Source organism: Pelophylax lessonae (genome assembly GCF_965119305.1).
Source record: "Pelophylax lessonae genome assembly, chromosome: 3".
Taxonomy (NCBI): Eukaryota; Metazoa; Chordata; class Amphibia; order Anura; family Ranidae; genus Pelophylax; species Pelophylax lessonae.
Window position 1 is genome coordinate 549,837,404 of NC_138770.1, and position 19,872 is coordinate 549,857,275.

At 40.5% G+C, this 19,872-nt stretch overlaps 1 protein-coding gene across 3 annotated transcripts in view; it reads left to right on the plus strand.

Annotated features, from left to right (window-relative positions):
- The window catches only part of FAM120B (family with sequence similarity 120 member B), a 401,073-nt gene extending 394,906 nt beyond the window's left edge, over nt 1-6,167 (plus strand). For all 3 annotated transcript variants that reach the window (XM_082251418.1, XM_082251420.1, XM_082251419.1), the window contains exon 13: nt 6,086-6,167. In XM_082251418.1, the coding sequence (XP_082107544.1) occupies nt 6,086-6,098 (13 nt within the window). In that variant the 3' untranslated portion in view covers nt 6,099-6,167. The remainder of the gene's footprint in view (nt 1-6,085) is intronic.
- The last annotated feature ends 13,705 nt before the right edge of the window (nt 6,168-19,872 follow it).

Genomic DNA, 19,872 nt, shown 5'->3' on the forward strand with positions numbered 1-19,872 from the left:
GAGTACACTGGTGTATGTTCCGTGTATGTTTCAGCCTTTATTATACAGTTACCTAAATATTAGAATGATATTTTTTTGGGGGGCTGTAATAAGGGAAGGAGGGGACAAACAAGAAGAGAAATGAGGCAAGTGGCTCAGACCATGGTAGCATTGACAACTGGGTAAGAGCCTGCAGTAAAATAGGTAGAGGGGCTTACTCTACTTTTAAGCCAGCCATAGATGGATCAAAATTCGGCCTGTTAAGGAAGGACTGGCTGAATTTAGATACATCTGTGGTCAAGCTGGTTGTACAGAAACTGATCTCTAAGTCTCCTCTTCCTTTCCCGCTCTTGCTCCACAACAGCTGCTACAACAGTAACAGAGACAATTCAGTATAGAAGGAATCAACATCTTTGAACTCTAAATGATGATATCCTCAACATAGAAACTAGTAGGAAGTATTCTCTATTCATAGCAGTACAAAGGAAAAATTGCAATGGTTTATTGTTTAAAGAGGAAGTAAACCCACTGAAAAAAAATGTGAAAAAAAAAAACCTGTAAAGACAAAGGCATAATGAGCTAGTATGCAACGCATACTAGCTCATTATGAAGTACTTACCTAAAAACGAAGCCCCCGCAGTGCCGACAGGACGGCCGACATGTTCGGCCATCCTGCTTCCTGGATCGCGTCCTGCGGCCATCTGATTGGCTGGAGGCGCGATTACATCACTCCCGCGAATGCCGCACGGCACTGGGCACTGGAAGGATTGGCACGGATGGCCGTTTCTTCATAGCGCATGCGCCGATGACATCATCGGCTGCATGCACTGTAAATATCTCCTAAACGGTGCATGTTTAGGAGATATTTATAGCACCTATAGGTAAGCCTCAGTCCCGGTTCACACTTGTGCAATGCGGGAAGGCTGCGAATTCGCAGCCTGTTCTCGCATCGGAAACGCACATCTGGCAGTTCACACTGCCATATGCGATATGCAGGGGGTGTCAATTAAATGTTAACGACACCCCCAGTTTGATCGCATATCGCAGTGCGATCTGACAGTTCGCACAGGATCGGATCGCACAAGTGTGAACCACTGTGCGATCCGATCCTGATGCAGCTGGAAAAAAGGGTCCTGTGCGTCTTCGCTGCGGGTGCAGTGCGAATTTCAGACAAAGTGTATGGCTGAATTCGCATCCGCACATTCGATCGCATGTAATGAAGGAGCAGTGCGCTCCGAATTACATGCGATCGCGGCAGCCGTACAAATGTGAACCGGCCCTTAATATAGGTTTACCTATAGGAAAAAAGTCTTTAAAGTGGGTTTACAACCACTTTATTTGGACAAACTTGTAACATTCTTTTACTTTGAATTGATGCACTGAACATGCATGCTAAAGCAAGATACTAACACATGATGTTATGTGTATTGTTGCACACTCATAGTTGTGAATTAGCCCTCACTTACCATGGATGAGGTGTTAGAGGTATTACCTACATCATTAATCTCAGATGGAGGCAAACCAATCCAAACAGCCTTAATCTACCAGGTGTTTGTCATTTCAGGAAAGGAAAGGGATACATTCCTCATGCTTAGATTGTTGTCTGAAATGCTTTGTATACACTGATACCTTTTTTTCCACCTTTTCTGCATGTGATCAATCACAGACGTTTGTTCCAATCATAATCTCTTAGGTGTTGAATGTCGTCTTTACATTAGACCCTTTAAGAATTCTATTTGGACTACCAGAAAAAGTTGTTAAATTAATATTGAGTATACTCTGCCTACTCTTTACTTCTTTTAGTCATTCTTTCCATTTTTTGTTATTAGTGCTACCCCAAATTCCCAGTGTCTGGCAGTCCACTTTAGATAAGGACCACTATGCTCCAATCAAGTGAGCATAAGCTCATGTTCAGTAGATGTGATTCTGCATGGGGTATGTTGGACTGCTGGGGACAGACCACTGTTCTTACACAGAGGCAGTAGTCCTCATCTCTAGCAAGCTGCCAGGTTTGGGGTATCAATATTAGGTAATAGATCAAATAAATGCTATAAAAAAAAATTATTCTCTATGCTTCTTGACCTTACCTAAGCTGTTAAGGTTTAGACTACAACTGAGCTTAAAGTGGAGTTCCGGCCTCAGAATCGACACAATCGATTTTGGGCCATCTACTTGCTGAGTGTCACCTAAACAACAAATGGATAGTCACGATTTTTTTTTTTCACTTACCTTGTTTCAGAAGAAAATATACTTACCTTCCTTTCACTTCCTCCCTCTGCGGCCGCGGCCCGCGCCGTCACTTCCTGTCCTGCAATGCGTCCTGGGAGCTCTTACTCATCACTCCCAGGAGGCAATGGGCAGTGACATAGGCGGCTGGGCTCCTCTCACAGCTTGCACAATGAGCTAGAACCAGGAAAAGGGAATACATTTACATACTGCGGCTTCGGATAACCACAACAAAGATGGCCGCGCTCAGCAAACTATTTTAAAAGTAAGAATTTACGATTTACACTAACTTATAAAACTATGCAATATGGGATTTGCGGACGTATTAAGGGTGATAGATCACTATTTGGGCAGGATTTTTATAAAAAAAACGATTCTGAGGCCGGAACTCCGCTTTAAGGCCTCATACACACTTAACGTTTTTTCAAATTCTCCTAGGGGCGTCTGCCATTTTTATCCCTGCCTCTAAATGCCCCTGTATGTTAGCCTATGTGTTCATGCACACATAAGCTTTTAGAGGAGTTTAGAAGCAGAGGCAGGATAATAAAACCCACTGCCAGTACTTTCAGGAGCAGCAGAGTTTTGGCAGAAAAAAACGCTTGTTGCTTCTAAGCATGTCCAAATGAGCGTTCACACTAGCCATGTTTAGCACTTGAGCTTTAATTAATTTCAATGGCCAGGAAAAATGATTATCCTGGCCAAGAAAATTTATTAACGCCCTAATGCTTGACGCCTGTAAACGCACCCCAAACGCGTTACACACTTTTACAAGATGTTTTTACTACCAAAATGCTGCTGACAAAGAGGAAAGACTTCTAGGAGATTTGGCAAAACATCCTATGTGCAAAATGCCTTAAAGTAAACCTTTCAATAACTTTACAAATCTGCATGATTAATACAAAGAGGCAACCCATACCTGATTCCTGCAGGGCCATGCCTGAAATCTATGACTTCAAAATCAGGCTGTTCACTGTGTTACTGGCCACTACTTGTTGGTAAATCCAGAGATTCAAAAAGCTGAGTTTATATTGAAAATATTTCCTGTGAAACATGCTTCTACCAAGCTTTCATAATAATCATAGAGTCTGCTCAATAGGGAGCTGGGGGCGCAGCTGACTTTTACAGAAAATGTAAGCATTTGCATATACCATCAGCAGCCTATATCCATGGATCTATGGATTGATTTGTCATGTACTTTCATTATATGCTCTGTTTTAATTTCCCAGGTTTATGGCAGGTTTGCTGAAAACATAAATCATTGATTGCTCTTTTCAGTAATCACGTGTAGTTTTTGACTTGAGGGTATCTTCAAAGCTGAACTCCAGTTAGCAGTAAAATATTATTTTTTTATGTAATACCCCAGACAGTATGGTTTATTAGCTTGTTTAATCACAAGGGGTTGTAGGTCACTTTAAGCCCCCATTCACATCGGGGCAATTTGACATGTAAAATCACAGCCTATTGCCAGCAACGGCACTGTCCGAAACGGTGCAATGTAAACTTTGTGGCGCCACCCTGATTTCCAAAAGTAGTTCCTCCACTACTTTTGGCCACTTCGGGGGTTATTTCAATAGACATCTGTGTATGAACCCACACTGATGTATTTTTAAATCGCTCCTGAACTCGCAATGAAAAGTGGGTTTGAAATCGTGCAAATTCAGCTGAACTCGCACGATTTTTAAACCTGCCTCCAATGTGAACGTACCCTTAGTCCTGTCTTTCTTTTTTCCGCTCATCTGGTCTTAGATTGTCCAACATTATTGCTTACAATGCATGACCAGCTGTCCTGCATTGTACAAGAAGGGCTTCAAGGGCTGGCTACATATCAAAAGCAAGGTAAGTATTCCTCTACTCTAAACCCCCCCCCTAGACTAAACAAGCTATGAAACTTTGCTATCCGGTGGGGATATATTTATGCTGATTGGAGTTACACCATTTATTTGCCTCATTCTATTCCTGTGTACTTACATCAGGCTCTGTAATGAACACTGAATATTTTCAGCTTTGACACAACAGAGCAACTGTGCTGTGTAAATACAGGAATCCAATTTCCTATACACTTTACCCAGCACTTCATCCAAAAAAGAAATCACCTTTACTTTGGAGTTTGCCATATGTCACAGTGACTAGCACAAATGTTTGGCTGGAGAGGAGTGAAATTCAGCTCCTATTCATTTGTCTTGTAACCTGCGGAAGTATTTATTCAAACTCAAGCTAGACTTCCATAGAGCAGCTTGGAAGCATCTTATGCTTATGGACTATTCTTATCAAAGGACAACTGGCTATAACAAATCCAATCCAGAATATTTCAGTACTGTCCACAACAAAATGAATTACCAGCGTTTATACTATACCCTTTTCTTATACAATTGTATAATTTATTAATAAGCATTACCATAATATACAGGGTGCAGCTTTAACATTCCTTTCTCTGTTCATCTGTATACCTTCAACATACAGTATGGTCACCTTTGCATTTACACACTATAGTCTGATTGTTGTTTTTAGGTTTCTTGGTTGAAGGTGTACCTAAACCCAAAACAAAAGTAATGTGGTGGCTGCATTCGTTTTTATTCTAATTTCACCAGGCAATTCTGCTAAGACACACTGGCTGTTCTTGGGGGGCTATGCTCACTCCTCCACTGTATCTGTGGAGGAAGCCATGGTTGTTAGACAGACTGGACTTCCAACACCTTTCTTTATCTCCATTACATGAAGGGGGGGGGGGGTGATGGGACCAGCAGTATTCACAAGAAAGATGAGATTGTCTGTGCTTTTAGTTCATCAAACACAAAGTGAAAAGGACACACTATCTCTGCCAAGGTCAACAGGTCTCTATTTGCTAAAGATGTTTTAGGTCTGAGAAATTAAAATGTATGCAGCCACTACATCTTAGGACTGGTAAGCTGCAATATATCCCATTTTTTGTTCATAGGCTTAAGTATATTTTAAATACTAAAAAAGAAAATGACATCAAGCTCAAGTATTTTTGTTGTTTTTGTCTTGCAGGCCAACGTAAAATGTGTCTTAAGCAGAGAATACAGGGTAGGGTGAAAGAGAGTGAAAATGTGGATGTGTGATTAGTTTGTTGGGGGGTTGTAGGCCTGGGAGAAGGGCTATGAGTGCAGCTCCCCCAGACTTGTTGAGGGGGAGGGAGGGGTTTGAAAGCAATGTTATGGCTATTTGGATTAATGTTTTGGTCAACCAAAAAAGAACTGGTAGTATGTGCTAGGCTTTAGAATAAGGTAGCCAAGGCTGACAAATCTTGAGAAATCTATTGTGAATGTCATTTAGGATCGCTGAACTAAGGTTGACATCATGTCATCTGATGTCATCTGATGGCTCAACTCTAAAGCCTAGTACACATGGGCCGAATGTCAGGGGACATCGGCCGGTTCAATAAAAAACAGCTCACATTCAGCCAGCTTCTGTCGGACAACTGTGCTTGAAAACCAGCAGCCGACCGGCATTGACCAGAGTGTTCTGGCAGGGTTAGGGGGGCATCCCCCTGTCAGAACACTATAGAACAGCATGGGAGATCGCTGTACTAGCATCAGATTGTTAGTACAGCAGCTCCGCCTGGAGCTGTCAGTTTTTTTTTTTTTTCATTCAACCCAGCAAAAAACTGGTGGTGTGTACTAGGCTTAAGTGTCACAATCTATGTGACACTCTAATGAAAACAATAGTATTTGTAATTCATCAAAGTGGGATTATCCTGACTAATTGCAATCAGTAAGGTTTTACCTTTCATTTAATAGAAATGATAAACAAAAATCCTGATTGTTGTTTTTTTACTTTTGTGCTCATTTTCATCATAATGAATTGGCCCTGTACTATTTTTAACAATAATCTCATATTTTATTCATTATTCTTTCCATAGGTGGCAACATTGATTCACATCTGGCAATTCAGCAAAATGTAAAGGACTGTCATTTTCAGGTTCATGTTTTGTACATGTAAAAGCAGAATCCTAAAGAGAAGACAATGATGATTTTCTAAAGGCATTACAGGCTGTTCACCTAGCAAAGTGCTAGCTATTGGGGTTTACTTTGAATACCCAAACATGCGCAAGGAGAATTTTAAAAACATGACTTTTACTATAGCACATGAATAAGTAATCAGAGTGCACAACAAAAATTGGTGTACCTCCTTTTCCAGCTAAGTCTATAATTTCAGAGTAGGTTTAGCAAAAAAGTGAGCGTATCATAATAATATAAGTCTATTGACATCTGTGATGCTATTTTGAAAAAAACTGGATGCCAGCAGTAGGAAGGTTGCGGAGGCCATGTTGGTACACCCCGCACTGCTCAGCGCTAAACCTTTAGGCTTTCCAAATATAACATCCAAACAGCATCACAGATGTCAATATGCTATAGTTATTTATATACGCTCACCTTTTTGCTAAAATTACCCTGAAATTCAAGACATAGCGGGTGTAGTAAGATGTCCGCAGATTACCACTACCCGCAGATCATGAAGTGTTTGGAATGTATATCGCCATGGAACGCATAACGCATGCGTAGTAAGTATTTTTTGGTCAGAACGTCACTTCCATTACACAATCTGATGGGTAGCGGTAATCTGATAGAACACCTGCATTCCTGAGCTAAGAACAGATGGATTCCAGGAAGTAAATGCTACATGAATCATCTGCCCTTACTCAAGATGTCCACAGACAAAAATGCTAGGGGGTATTTTTTTAAATTGATTTCTCAGCAATATAAAGCATGGATACATGAATGAATGGGTGGGTTTGCTTTAAATATTAAAAATAAATTAAATAGAATTGTTGGTTTGTGGTGCTCAGATGCAGTGTAATTCCACTTTAACTTTTTTTGTTTTGTTCCTACTTATGATATCCACACAATTTGCTTCATAACAGAAACCTCTATTTCCGTATTTCAACATACTTTAAAAATGAGTCCTCTGTTCCTTCAATATAAATGATACAGACTCAGAGTAGTAGACAAAAAACGGACAGATTTATGTAGTTTACCACAGAAATTATACACTGTCCTTGACAAATATCCAGGTACTCACACATGGAAGGCGAACTTCTTACCTATTCCAGTCTAAGATTAAGCTGATTATGGCTTACTGATCTTCACATAGTCATGTATAGATAATTATTGGAAATAAGAACTGTCTACAGCAGAAACATTTGAGTATGAAATTATTTTCTGACTTCTGCTTGGACCTTGATGAAGGGGACATACTCCGAAAGCTTGTCCCTTAAAAATTGTATGTTAGTGCAAATAAAAAAAGTATCACGGACAGTACTCAATTGTCTCAGTCGCAAATGCACTAATACGACTACAATCACCTCAAGCTTTTCTGACTTTGCAAAGGTAACCTCACTTTCTGAAGTATATTTTTTATTAGTTTGGTAGATAATAGGTTTTTATTAGACTGAGAAATAAAATATACAAAGTATATTCCCGCGCCAAATGGAGAAACCTAAAATTTCTAAATAAATGATAATATATAAATATATGTGATATGCAGCTGCTATAGTGAAAGTGCGAGTGCTCAATGAAAGTGAAGTAATCCGTTTGTATATGATTACCTATAGCGCTTGCTTGAAAATAATAAAGACAATAGTTTTAACACTGTTAAATTCAAACTTATAAAAGTGCATATATAACCCCGTGATCTACTAAAAATATTAAATAAATAGGTACACTTCACATATAAAAATAAATATAAAGTTGAATACAATATTAATTAAATAGATAAATTTGCAAATTCATGTATAGTGCAGGAGATATAAAATTACTTTCATAAAAATGTGCAAAAGTTCATATGCAAAAAAAGTTCATATTTAAGTGACGTGACTTCTTGATAGTGAAACTTCAAAGGAAATAAATAAATAAAAAAGTGCACAGTGAATAGTGCTTGGTGCTGCTGTGATAGGTCTTCCACTCTATCCCTGGTCTTCCACTCTATCCCTGGTCTTCCACTCTATCCCTGGTCTTCCACTCTATCCCTGGTATCAATCCTTGTGCTCCACCGTGACAAGATAGAGAGATTTCACACCAGATTGCGCGGGCCCTATGTGCCTTACGACACTAGGACCACCCTAAAGCTTTGTGACCCCCAGGGTCTGGGTGCGTTCTCTCCAGGTAGACGCCTTCTACTATAGCAACGCTCCTCCTGCCGCCAACTTCCAGTCAGGGATGTTATGTAAGAAAGGAAGGTCTGGATAGTGTAGTACCATTTTTTCAACAAATGGTTTTATTGCACAGTATCCAGGTGAGCCATTACAAGGTCCAAATAAAAATAGAGGCAATAAAAATCAAGAGAAATCGGGATAAAATCAGATAAGCGCCGTCAGGGTTCCACAGGGCTCAAGTGACGTCACGACGTGCGTTCCATCTAGCGCGTTTCGACGAAAACGTCAGCTGTGATGCTGACCAAACGCATTAGGTGGAAAGCACGTCGTGACGTCACTTGAGCCCGGTGGAACGCAAACCGGAAGTACCACTTTCCACACCGCAGCTCATAACAGTGACGGCGCTTATCTGATTTTATCCCGATTTCTCTTGATTTTTATTGCCTCTATTTTTATTTGGACCTTGTAATGGCTCACCTGGATACTGTGCAATAAAACCATTTGTTGAAAAAACGGTACTACACTATCCAGACCTTCCTTTCTTACATAACATCCCTGACTGGAAGTTGGCGGCAGGAGGAGCGTTGCTATAGGAGAAGGCGTCTACCTGGAGAGAACGCACCCAGACCCTGGAGGGTCACAAAGCTTTGGTGGTCCTAGTGTCCTAAGGCACATATGGCCCTTAGGACCTTATATACACGCAATCTGGTGAGTGTGAAATCTCTCTATCTTGTCACGGTGGAGCACAAGGATTGATACCAGGGATAGAGTGGAAGACCAGGGATAGAGTGGAAGACCTATCACAGCAGCACCAAGCACTATTCACTGTGCACTTTTTTATTTATTTATTTCCTTTGAAGTTTCACTATCAAGAAGTCACGTCACTTAAATATGAACTTTTTTGCATATGAACTTTTGCACATTTTTATGAAAGTAATTTTATATCTCCTGCACTATACATGAATTTGCAAATTTATCTATTTAATTAATATTGTATTCAACTTTATATTTATTTTTATATGTGAAGTGTACCTATTTATTTAATATTTTTAGTAGATCACGGGGTTATATATATGCACTTTTATAAGTTTGAATTTAACAGTGTTAAAACTATTGTCTTTATTATTTTCAAGCAAGCGCTATAGGTAATCATATACAAACTGATTACTTCACTTTTATTACACTGACCCTGATCTATATGAAAGAAATGTGCAATGATTAAGGGGGATGCTAGGTGAACTGAAGATATGATCAGCTGAATGTCTGTCTTCGCTGTTATAGAATGTCACCCTGTTTACAAAACAGCTCTCCTTTGAAAATGTAGCAATCCCTATAGGTGCACTTGTGATGTGTCATTAACACTGGCAGTTAGCCTGCTTTCAGACATCAATGTTTAATTGTAAAGATACATGATTCCAGGATTTTCTGGCATTTACATTCCTACATAGTTTTGACTCTTGAGTGACGAAAGAAGAGTATAGTAGATAAAACAGACCTGGTTTTATTTTATGTTACCGCAAACTTGTCAAGGTACCATTTTCACAGACACTTTTTCTCAACAATGTTCTTTTTTAACAATACATAATGTTTGTTAAAACCTTATCCTGCTGCTATTAAAGAACATTTAAGAAAATCTAAAGCCAAACATTTTTGTTTCGTTTTGTATAGTGAACACATAAGCAGATATTTTGGCGCCTTATCATTAGTGACTATCTCTGGTTTAGTGAATAGAAAATTGCTTAGATAAACAAAATTATAAAATAAAACACTTAAAACATGTAACTGCCCCTTTAAATGAGGATAACCCCTGTGCAATGTGAAAAACTTATCACTTTTGTCTTATGCCATATGTCTAATTCGTTTTGTATAGTGTAGGGAAGAGTTAAGCTCAGTTTTTTTGTTCAGCCAGCAGGCTGAAGGGGAAAAAACTGAAGCAATTCCACCATCCACACATTCAAGGTGGACATGGCAATCCTCCCCTGCTGTGACATTGTATTCTGACAGTAGGACTACCCCATTGTCAGATTACACTGATCAATGCTGCAACCGATTGGCTTCATACGCTCATCGACACAAATTTTTCCAACAAGCCCATTCATGAGAAGTTAATCGTTATATTGACTTCTCATGAACAGTAATGACCATAGATGGCATCAAGGTGGATGTGGGAATCCTCCCCACTGTGTCATTTTATTCTGACAGCGGGACTCCCTTGCTGTCAGAATACACTGGCCAACACTGCAGCCAATTGGCTGCATGCACTGATCGAAGCTAAATTTTCCAACAAGCCCATTTATCTTAGATTGACTTCTTGTGAATGGGAATGGCCATAGATAGATTAAAATTCCCTAGGTCCCTGCTGAACTGGACACATTTTAATCCATCTATGGCCAGCTTTAGAGCACCTGTCAGCTCCCCTATTTGTTCTGGTGACCACTGTCTCCAGGAGTGATCAACGACTAATTAAAACATAATTCTAGAAACATATGTAAAACTTTTAGTCTTTAACCAGATTTGAAACATTGCAAGCTATTTTGTTGTTGATTTTTATGATACACTATATTACCAAAAGTATTGGGACACCTGCCTTTACACACACATGGACTTTAATGGCATCCCAGTCTTAGTCTGTAGGGTTCAATATTGAGTTTGCCCACCCTTTGCAGCTATAATAGCTTCAATTTTTCTGGGAAGGCTGTCCTAAAGATTTAGGAGTGTGTCTATGGGAATGTTTGACCATTCTTCCAGAAGCACATTTGTGAGGTCAGGCACTGATGCGGATGAGATGGTCTGGCTCGCAGTCTCCACTCTAATTCGTACCAAAGGTGTTCTATAGGTCAGGACTCTGTGGAGGCCAGTCAAGTTCCTCCACCCCAAACTCGCTCATCTGTCTTTATGGAGCTTGTTTGTGCACTGGTGCAGGAAGGGGCCATTCCCAAACAGTTCCCACAAAGTTGGGCGCATGAAATTGTCCAAAGTGTCTTGGTATGCTGGCGCCTTAAGAGTTCCCCTCACTGGAACTAAGGGGCCAAGCCCAAACCCTGAAAAACAACCCCACACCATAATCCCCCCTCCACCAAATGATTTGGACCAGTGCACAAAGCAAGGTCCATAAAGACATGGATGAATGTGTTTAGGGTGGAGGAACTTGACTGGCCCGCACGGATGCCTGACCTTAACCCGATAGAACACCTTTGGATGAATTAGAGAGCAGACTGCGAGACAGGGCTTCTCGTCCACATCAGTGCCTGACCTCATCAATGTCCATCTGGAAGAATGGTCAAACATTCCCATAGACACACTCCTAAACCTCGTGGACAGCCTTCCCAGAAGAGTTGAATCTGTTATAACTGCAAAGGGTGGGCTAACTCAATATTGAACCCTAAAGACTACGACTGGGATGCCATTAAAGTTCATGTGCATGTAAAGGCAGATGTCCCAATAATTTTGGTAATATAATGTGTCATTATCATTAAAGGTGTAAGTCAATTTCCACAACCCGGTCAGATGTGGCAATCTGGTCACTCCAATGCACCAGCATCACCTAAAGAGTCCAGTTGCCGGTATAGTAGGGTCCTCCAGTAGACATGAGCTTGTTCTCAGTCTAGCCAAAGACTGGCTTTGGGTAGCTTTATATAGTGTTCTTAGGTTGACAAGTTATCTTTGTATGTCATCTAAGGTATTTTCATCACTGACAAAGTGCCTTACAATCTTCAAAAAGTACACGCTCATTGGAAATTGATGAACCACTTGTCCTTGCAAGCTCAACACAAATCCATAAACAATATGATAATGCCTAAAGTGTCTGTAACCCTTCTAAAAAAAACTGTCACTACCAGACCCTCTTTTATGCAGCCATAACACACAGTGTAAATATTTATGGAAAACTATGCCTCTAAATACCATTTTTCAGAGATCTTCAGGTCGGTCACGTGACTCCCGGCCGCCTTCCTACTTCGATGTGCGGGCAACGGCTGGAGGGGCTGAGCTCTCCCTCTGACGTCAGCCAGAGAGGTCAGATGACCGCTGTGCTGGCTGCACAGCCCCTTCCTCTGTAGCCCTTAGATGGGTGGGAGGTACAGCTGGGAGTCACGTGACCGGCCTGAAGAGCTCTGAAAAACGTGCTGAGAGTTGCAGCAACACAAGCAGTTACAAGGAGCTACGTCAGCGATTGAAGGGCTGGAGGGAGCTGTTCACAGGACTTTTGAGCTAAACCCAGTGTCAAGAGTCAAGTCTTACTACAGTCCAGGATCTTTTGAGTTAACCAGAGGGTTAAAAGCCAAGTTCTAGCACAGTTCAGCAAGACAGCATTTCTCAAGCGCCAGTAAGCGTTGGTCAGCATTCAAAAAGATAAAATGGGAGATTTGCTGCGCATAATAAAACAATACATGCAATTAAAATAAATATATCAGTACAGCTGCCAACACTTGATCCTGAATCAGAGAAAACAGATCACAAATCGCGTATAATAGAGAATGGTGTAGCGCTATAAGATGATAGTAAAGGTGAACCATATAGTCCATCAGTCCATAAGGTATTCACACATAACACAATAGCGTTAATAATGATCTTGAAAGTGATCCTCCAAGACTATGCTGTGCAGTCTTAAAAACCATGCAAAAACTCCAAACTCCAAGAGCCAGGTGCAAGGACAGCCACCACCAAAGAATTAAATTAGCCTCTTACCACAACGCCATGATCCTCATTACAGGGATCATAGTCAGCTGGAAAATCAAATCTGGAGCTGAAAAGGGATCTCACACCGGCTTCCTTAACGATCCTAACGATTGAGAGGAGCGGGAACAATTGTTAAGGAAGCCGGTGTGAGATCCCTTTTCAGCTACAGATTTGATTTTCCCGCTGACTATGATCCCTGTAATGAGGATCATGGCGTTGTGGTAAGAGGCCAATTTAATTCTTTGGTGGTGGCTGTCCTTGCACCTGGCTCTTGGAGTTTGGAGTTTTTTGCATGGTTTTTGGGACTGCACAGCATAGTAATGGAGGATCACTTTCAAGATCATTATTAACGCTATTGTGTTATGTGTGAATACCTTATGGACTGATGGACAATATGGTTCACCTTTACTATCATCGTATAGCGCTACACCATTCTCCATTATACATATGTTGGTCAGCATTCAGCTGGCGTCAAGACAACGCTGACAGGCATTTTTCTGCAAAGTGTCCCAGTTTTACCTAGTTGAGTCAGAGGAGTATCCCACTCATTCCCTTCTCCCATCCCCATAATAAAATAAACAAAAACAATTGAGTACTGTCCGTGATACTTTTTTTTATTTTCACTAACATACAATTTTTCAGGACAAGCTTTCGGGGTATGTCCTCTTCATCAAGATCCAAGCAGTACGAGTACTGCTTGGATCTTGATGAAGGGGACATACCCCGAAAGCTTGTCCTGAAAAATTGTATGTTAGTGCAAATAAAAAAAGTATCACGGACAGTACTCAATTGTCTCTGTCGCAAGTGCACTAATACAGCTACAATGACCTCAAGCAAAATAAACAAAACAAACCAAAGATGCCAGACTGGTCTTTGACTCAAATCTCGCACTTGGGTTTTCAGCTTAAATGGGCTGAAGGTGTTACCAGTGACAATGGCAGACCCACATCAGACCCAATGCCTGGAAAACCTGCTACATTTATATTTATATATATATATATACATATATATATATATATATATATAATGTTTGGGTTTCTAAGTAATTTTCTAGCAAAAAATACTGAATTTAACTTGTAAACAACATGTGTCAGAAATAGGCCTGGTCCTTAAGTGGTTAAGTAGCAAAAGAAAGACAGAGCGCATGGGATCATTATTTAGCATTTACAACTTGATCATAGACATATCAGAAGATTGAAGTCTCACTTGTAGCACCAGGTCTTTCACAGAGGAGCAAGAGCAAACTTTACCCACTTAAAAGCCATCTCATAAAATACGATACAACCAAAGTAATACTTTATTTATACACATCCATAACAATATGCTGTTATTGGCTGCAAGGCTATTTACTCTGCTTATGGCTGTCTGCTTTATGTGATAGCATATTTTTCTATATAATTGATGATGCTCTTTTCCCCTTTGTTTTGTATGTACTGTAGCGCTATACTGTATAGACATATGCCCATTTGTTCTGTGCTATGTATCTATATATTTTTTCCCCTATATGTAGTTAAGGCAATAAAAACGTACCTTAGAAAAAAGATCTAATACATCCATGCAGAGGATTTTGGAATGTGGGCTGCATTGTAACCGGCATGTACTCTAAAGATGGCTGACTGGCAAAGTATCTAGGCACAGACCAATTCACAACTATAAATTTAAGCACATACAGTAGTTCTGCTTAAACCAAGACATACTGGGAAAATGTACTGGTAAAGTTTTGTTTCACTAGATCCAAGGAAGGAGGATGATTACATCTAGTTCAGAAAGAATACTTGGCTGAAGGTAAAATATTGTTGAGCATGTGTGGAATGGCATTCTGCAGGCAGGAGCCCAGTTTCGAAAGAAATATAAAGGGATCCATTAGTAATTAAAAGACATGGGCGTATTTACTAAAACTGGAAAGCAAAAAATCTGGTGAAGCTGTGCATGGTAACCAATCAGCTTCTAACTTCAGCTTGTTCAATTAGGCCTTGATAATAAAACATAGAAGCTGATTGGCTACCATGCATAGCTGCACCAGATTTTGCTCTCTCCAGTCTTAGTAAATCATCACCACAGTATCATAAATAAAGCCCTTTTTTTCAAAAGTCTCCCATCTCCGAGCAGAACCAAACGATATGGTTCGAGGAACAAAACTGCCTGCACTACCTCCAACATAAGGGGAGACACTTGGGAAGTGTACACTACCTCTTTTTGGGATATCATGCTTGGAGAATTGTATGAATGTTCTACTTGACTGTGGTACAGATGGAAGGTTTGATGCATTCTCCAGATACCTGTGGAGTAAGTGCATTGAAGCATGTTTAAAAGTGAAAATTGACATAGCCCTGGAAGGTATACATTTTTGTTTGGATTAAACCTTTTGCACACTGGGCCTTTTTGGCAACGTTTTCAATATTAATGGTACCAGCAACTCCCAAAGAAATACATTTAATGTAACCAAAATAACTGGTTCTAGAGTAGGTCCACCAGAAACTCAAACGGCCTTTTAGCTTGGATGTAAAGTTTTCCACATACTAGGTCTTTAATATATTTGAAAAATATGTCTTTCTAAGAGAACTTGCGTACTTTCAGAGCAATGAAATCTCAAGAGAAAAGGGAAAGTGAGGTTGAAAATAGATTTTCCCAGACGAGAACGCTAAAATAGATTGGATGCATTAAGGCCATTTCCATATCTGCCCATCTGGAGTAATGCTTGTCCTAATGTCTATGACAATAAATCTTGCTTCAACAACAGGGCTTATTTTTCTGGGTCAGAAAATCACCCATGCGGTGACATGAATTAATCTAAAGGTGACAGTAAAAGCATTGCTACCAAGAGGTTAGGTGAGAATATTTAGTCAGGCAGCAGTTTCCTAGGGGTGGCAGAGAAGATTTTCTCACCTCACCTGTTGGCCATTCAGCACATCGCTGCTTACTTTATTAATGAGAGTTTGTGTGCATTCCTTTTTCCCTTTCTGTTATACAGGCAGTCAAGGCTGAAATAATGATAAAGGGTTTGGGTTTGAGGGATGCATACCCTTTTTAACTAGATGTATCAAGTTAGCCCTGTCAGTCCAATTTTAACTATAATACCAAATAGGTTACTGTAGCTGTTCAAATTAGCAATTCTATCACAGAACAGTCAGAAATATTTCACTCAAATTTAGTTTCAATATTATCAGAATTAATAACTATGTAATAATCCCTAATAGGAATTTTCACAGTCTAGGGCAGTGATGGCGAACCTTGGCACCCCAGATGTTTTTGAACTATATTTCCCATAATGCTTATGCACTCTGCAGTGTACATGCACATCATGGAAAATGTAGTGCCAAAGCCTCTGGGGTGCCAAGGTTCGCCATCACTGGTCTAGGGAAACCATGTGCTCTACAAGCTTTACATTTTTTTTTTCTTTTCTCAAAAAGAAGTTTTTTAATTCTACAAATACCATAAGAAAAGGAATACATATACATGGGCCGGAGGAGGCTCTCCCCTCACCACGGTTGACCCTTGTAGTTTTATTTCATCAAAAATATTGTGGGCTCTACACAGCACAGAGAATAGAAACCGATCCTAAATAGTGTAATATTGGAATACTGTGAGAAATACAATAAACGTAGATGAAAGGATGAGAGGGGGTTCCTATGCACTACCGTTTGGGAAAAAATGAAATCTAAATTACAGCAGCTGCTCACATCGGCACATTGTGTCCCCACATGTATATCATTAATTGATATTCTTGAATGATTCTTGATCATTCAAGAATATCAATAAATGGCTTCATGCACACTAGTGTTTTTTTTAAGCTCCTAGAAGCCATTATCAGCATTTCTGCTCCTAGAAGCTAATAGTGTTATCCTATGTGCCCAAGCACATTGTTATATGCCAGAAGCATTTTTCAAGCTTCAGCACTTAGGATCAGAAAACAAAAATTGTTTCTGTAAAGTTTTTGGGAGTGTTATACCCGGCACAAACTGAAAAACAGTTTGTACCGGGAAACACAAACTGTTTTTCAGTTTGTGCCGGGAAACATGGTTTGTGTTGTGCCGGGAAACACACACAGGGTATCCCCTACCCTCTCTTACATCACAGTGCACCCCCCTTACCTTGTGCTGCTGCCGGGAAGAAGCTGGGGGTGGAGCTGGGAAGCAAAAAGTGCAGGGTCTAGCGGAGGACCAGAGGAGGGCTGGAGTCTGCTAAATGCTGAGATGAGGGGGTGCTGCAGCTGTGCAGAGAAGCACAGAATCTGTAGAAGGAGTTCTGTATTCCTCTCTGCTCCTGACTCCTGAGATGAGGAAGGGGGTAGGGGGCAGAGATGAGCCTCTCCAGGGCTGCAAGGAGAATTACAGGATCTGGCGGAGGAGTTCTGTCCTCCGATCTTCTGTTGACTGCTGAAACAAGGGGGTTGCTGTAGCTGCAGGAGAGATGTGAGGGCTACATAAAATGGCCTGAAGGGTGGGATTATCACTCAAATTTATCATACTGACAAAAAAAGGTATCTATGAAATGTTACCAATATCTGCTTTAGTAGATATTTCTTCATCAACCTAAATTGCAAATGCAGGAAAATTACATTTTATAAATAGGAAGCACTGATGGCAATTGCCAAAAAAGAAAACTAAAATTAAAAAAGTAGCAGTTAGACTATAAATCAGTCCCTGAGTAATTGAATAAAGCTGATAGTAATCAAGACATTATATTTTTAAAGCTCAAGCTAAATTACCCTTGCTGTCACCCCCATCCCACTGCAAGGGGTTAAATGCTCATTTAGCCTCATTAGGTGTAATATATAACATAAACAACTTCACTTTCACTCGCACTACCATTACCTCCTGTGGGATAGATATTCTTAAAGTTGAGCTTCCATTGCCAATCAGACCATAACAGAACACAGGAAATGACCAATTAATTGACACAATACAACTCCAAACTACCTAAAAACCCAGCGAAGCATAAAAAGCCACACACTTTTCTCATATGGCTGCTTACCTAACCAGGACCTCGTTTGAAAAGAAAGACCAAACAAAGCTTAGAAGTAAAAAAAACATGACAATTGTAGCTATATGCACATTACTGCATGAAAGACCATTCAGGGAAAAGTCTAAAATTTTGTATGGGACATGGAAGCTTTATATGTGTTTATAAATTGCAGGATTCAGGTATGTGTATGTTACGTAATCAATACATGCTTCATCAGGTGAGCAGAAGAGAATTACCAACACATCATTAGTATCCAGAGCAGCTAATAAAAGTTTTCAGAAAACACTGCACATGATACCAAAAAGGAGTCCTTCATTACAAAACAATAGATACCGCCTGCATTTAAAATCTATATATTTGTCTGGGACCAACAGAGGTGGTTCCTAATATAAATACCCAAGTGTTTAAGATTTATCCACATACCAGTTATCAGTGGCAAAAAAATAATCTGTTGCCGTCTGTGTAACACATATGTGCCAGCGGCAAAAGGGTGGACTTTAACACCCACACACCACACGCATGCATCACTGGCTGGCCAATGTTTCTGTGCTGAGAGCGCACTCACTGCACGCTCCCAGCACAAAGACAGCTCTTGGTTCCCACTAATAATTGGTAGCCAGCGGAACCAGCTTTAGGTCACAGTGGTCACATGATCGCCAATCCTTCCTGCCTGCGGGCATGACAAAACTTTTAACCACTTCCCACCCTATTATAAATGATGGCTGGGAAGGACATTTGTCATCCCGATGGACGACATATAAAATTCTCCTGAAATGCACCTTGAGAGCGGCCATGGGGCTGCACTCTGGCGCAATCTGTCATCAGCTGTGTTCACCAGACACAGCCTATGATCAGTGTACTGGCCCGCTGCCGAAAACTCCAAATCGCCAAAATATCCAACCACGTCACTTCCGGTGACTCTCCAGCAGCAATAATTGGAGATTTCGACCAGTTGGTGTTTTCACAGAACACTGACAGCGTATACACTATGGTACGCGCTATAATGAGTGGACAATATTTTTTACATTCTGATATATAACATTCCCAAAAAAAAAATTCTAAAATCAAAATTTTTTAACATTTTAGGCCAATTTTCTGCTACATATTTTTGGTAAAAAAAATCACAATAAGCGTATTTTGATTGGTTTGCGCAAAAGTTATCGCGTTTACTAACTACGGGAAAGATTTGTAATTTTTATTGTTTATTTTTCTTTACTAGTAATGGCGGCGATCTGCGATTTTTTTTTTGCGGGACTGCGGCATTGCGGCGGACAGATCGGACCCCTAACTGACATTTTTGACACTTTTGGGGGTACCAGTGACATTACTGCAGTAATCAGTGCTATAAATATGCACTGTTACTGTAATAATGACACTGGCAGGGAAGGGTTTAACTTTGTTGGTGATCAAGGGGTTAAATGTATGCCTCATGCTTACTGACATGTGTGGGGGGAGGGTATGGTGTGTGACACAGACACGGATCGCAGGTTCACCTATGCTGAATCCTGTAATCTGTCCCCATCTGTCACAGAGGAGATTCGCTTGCTTTGTTTACACAAGTGGGCAGATTTCCTCACTCGATCCCCGACGATCGGGGAAGAGCGGTGGTGATCACCGCCTCTCTTCCCCTGGCCCGACTCCAGCTGTGTCTGAATACAGCGAGAGCGAGCCACCGGCGGCGCGCGCGTGCCGCCAAGAGAGGGAAGAGTCTGGTGACGTACTGTAGGTCTACGTCGCCAGACGATAACGAGCCACTTTGCCACAGTACCAGCTCAGTGAGCGGTCGGCAAGTGGTTAAAGAAACCCTACAAATTGTCAAATATTCACTCATCTTCTGCAATATTCTTTACCAGTCTGAACTCCAGCCTAAAGTGGAAGTTCACCTTTACAGGAAAAAGCAAAAGGTGAACTGA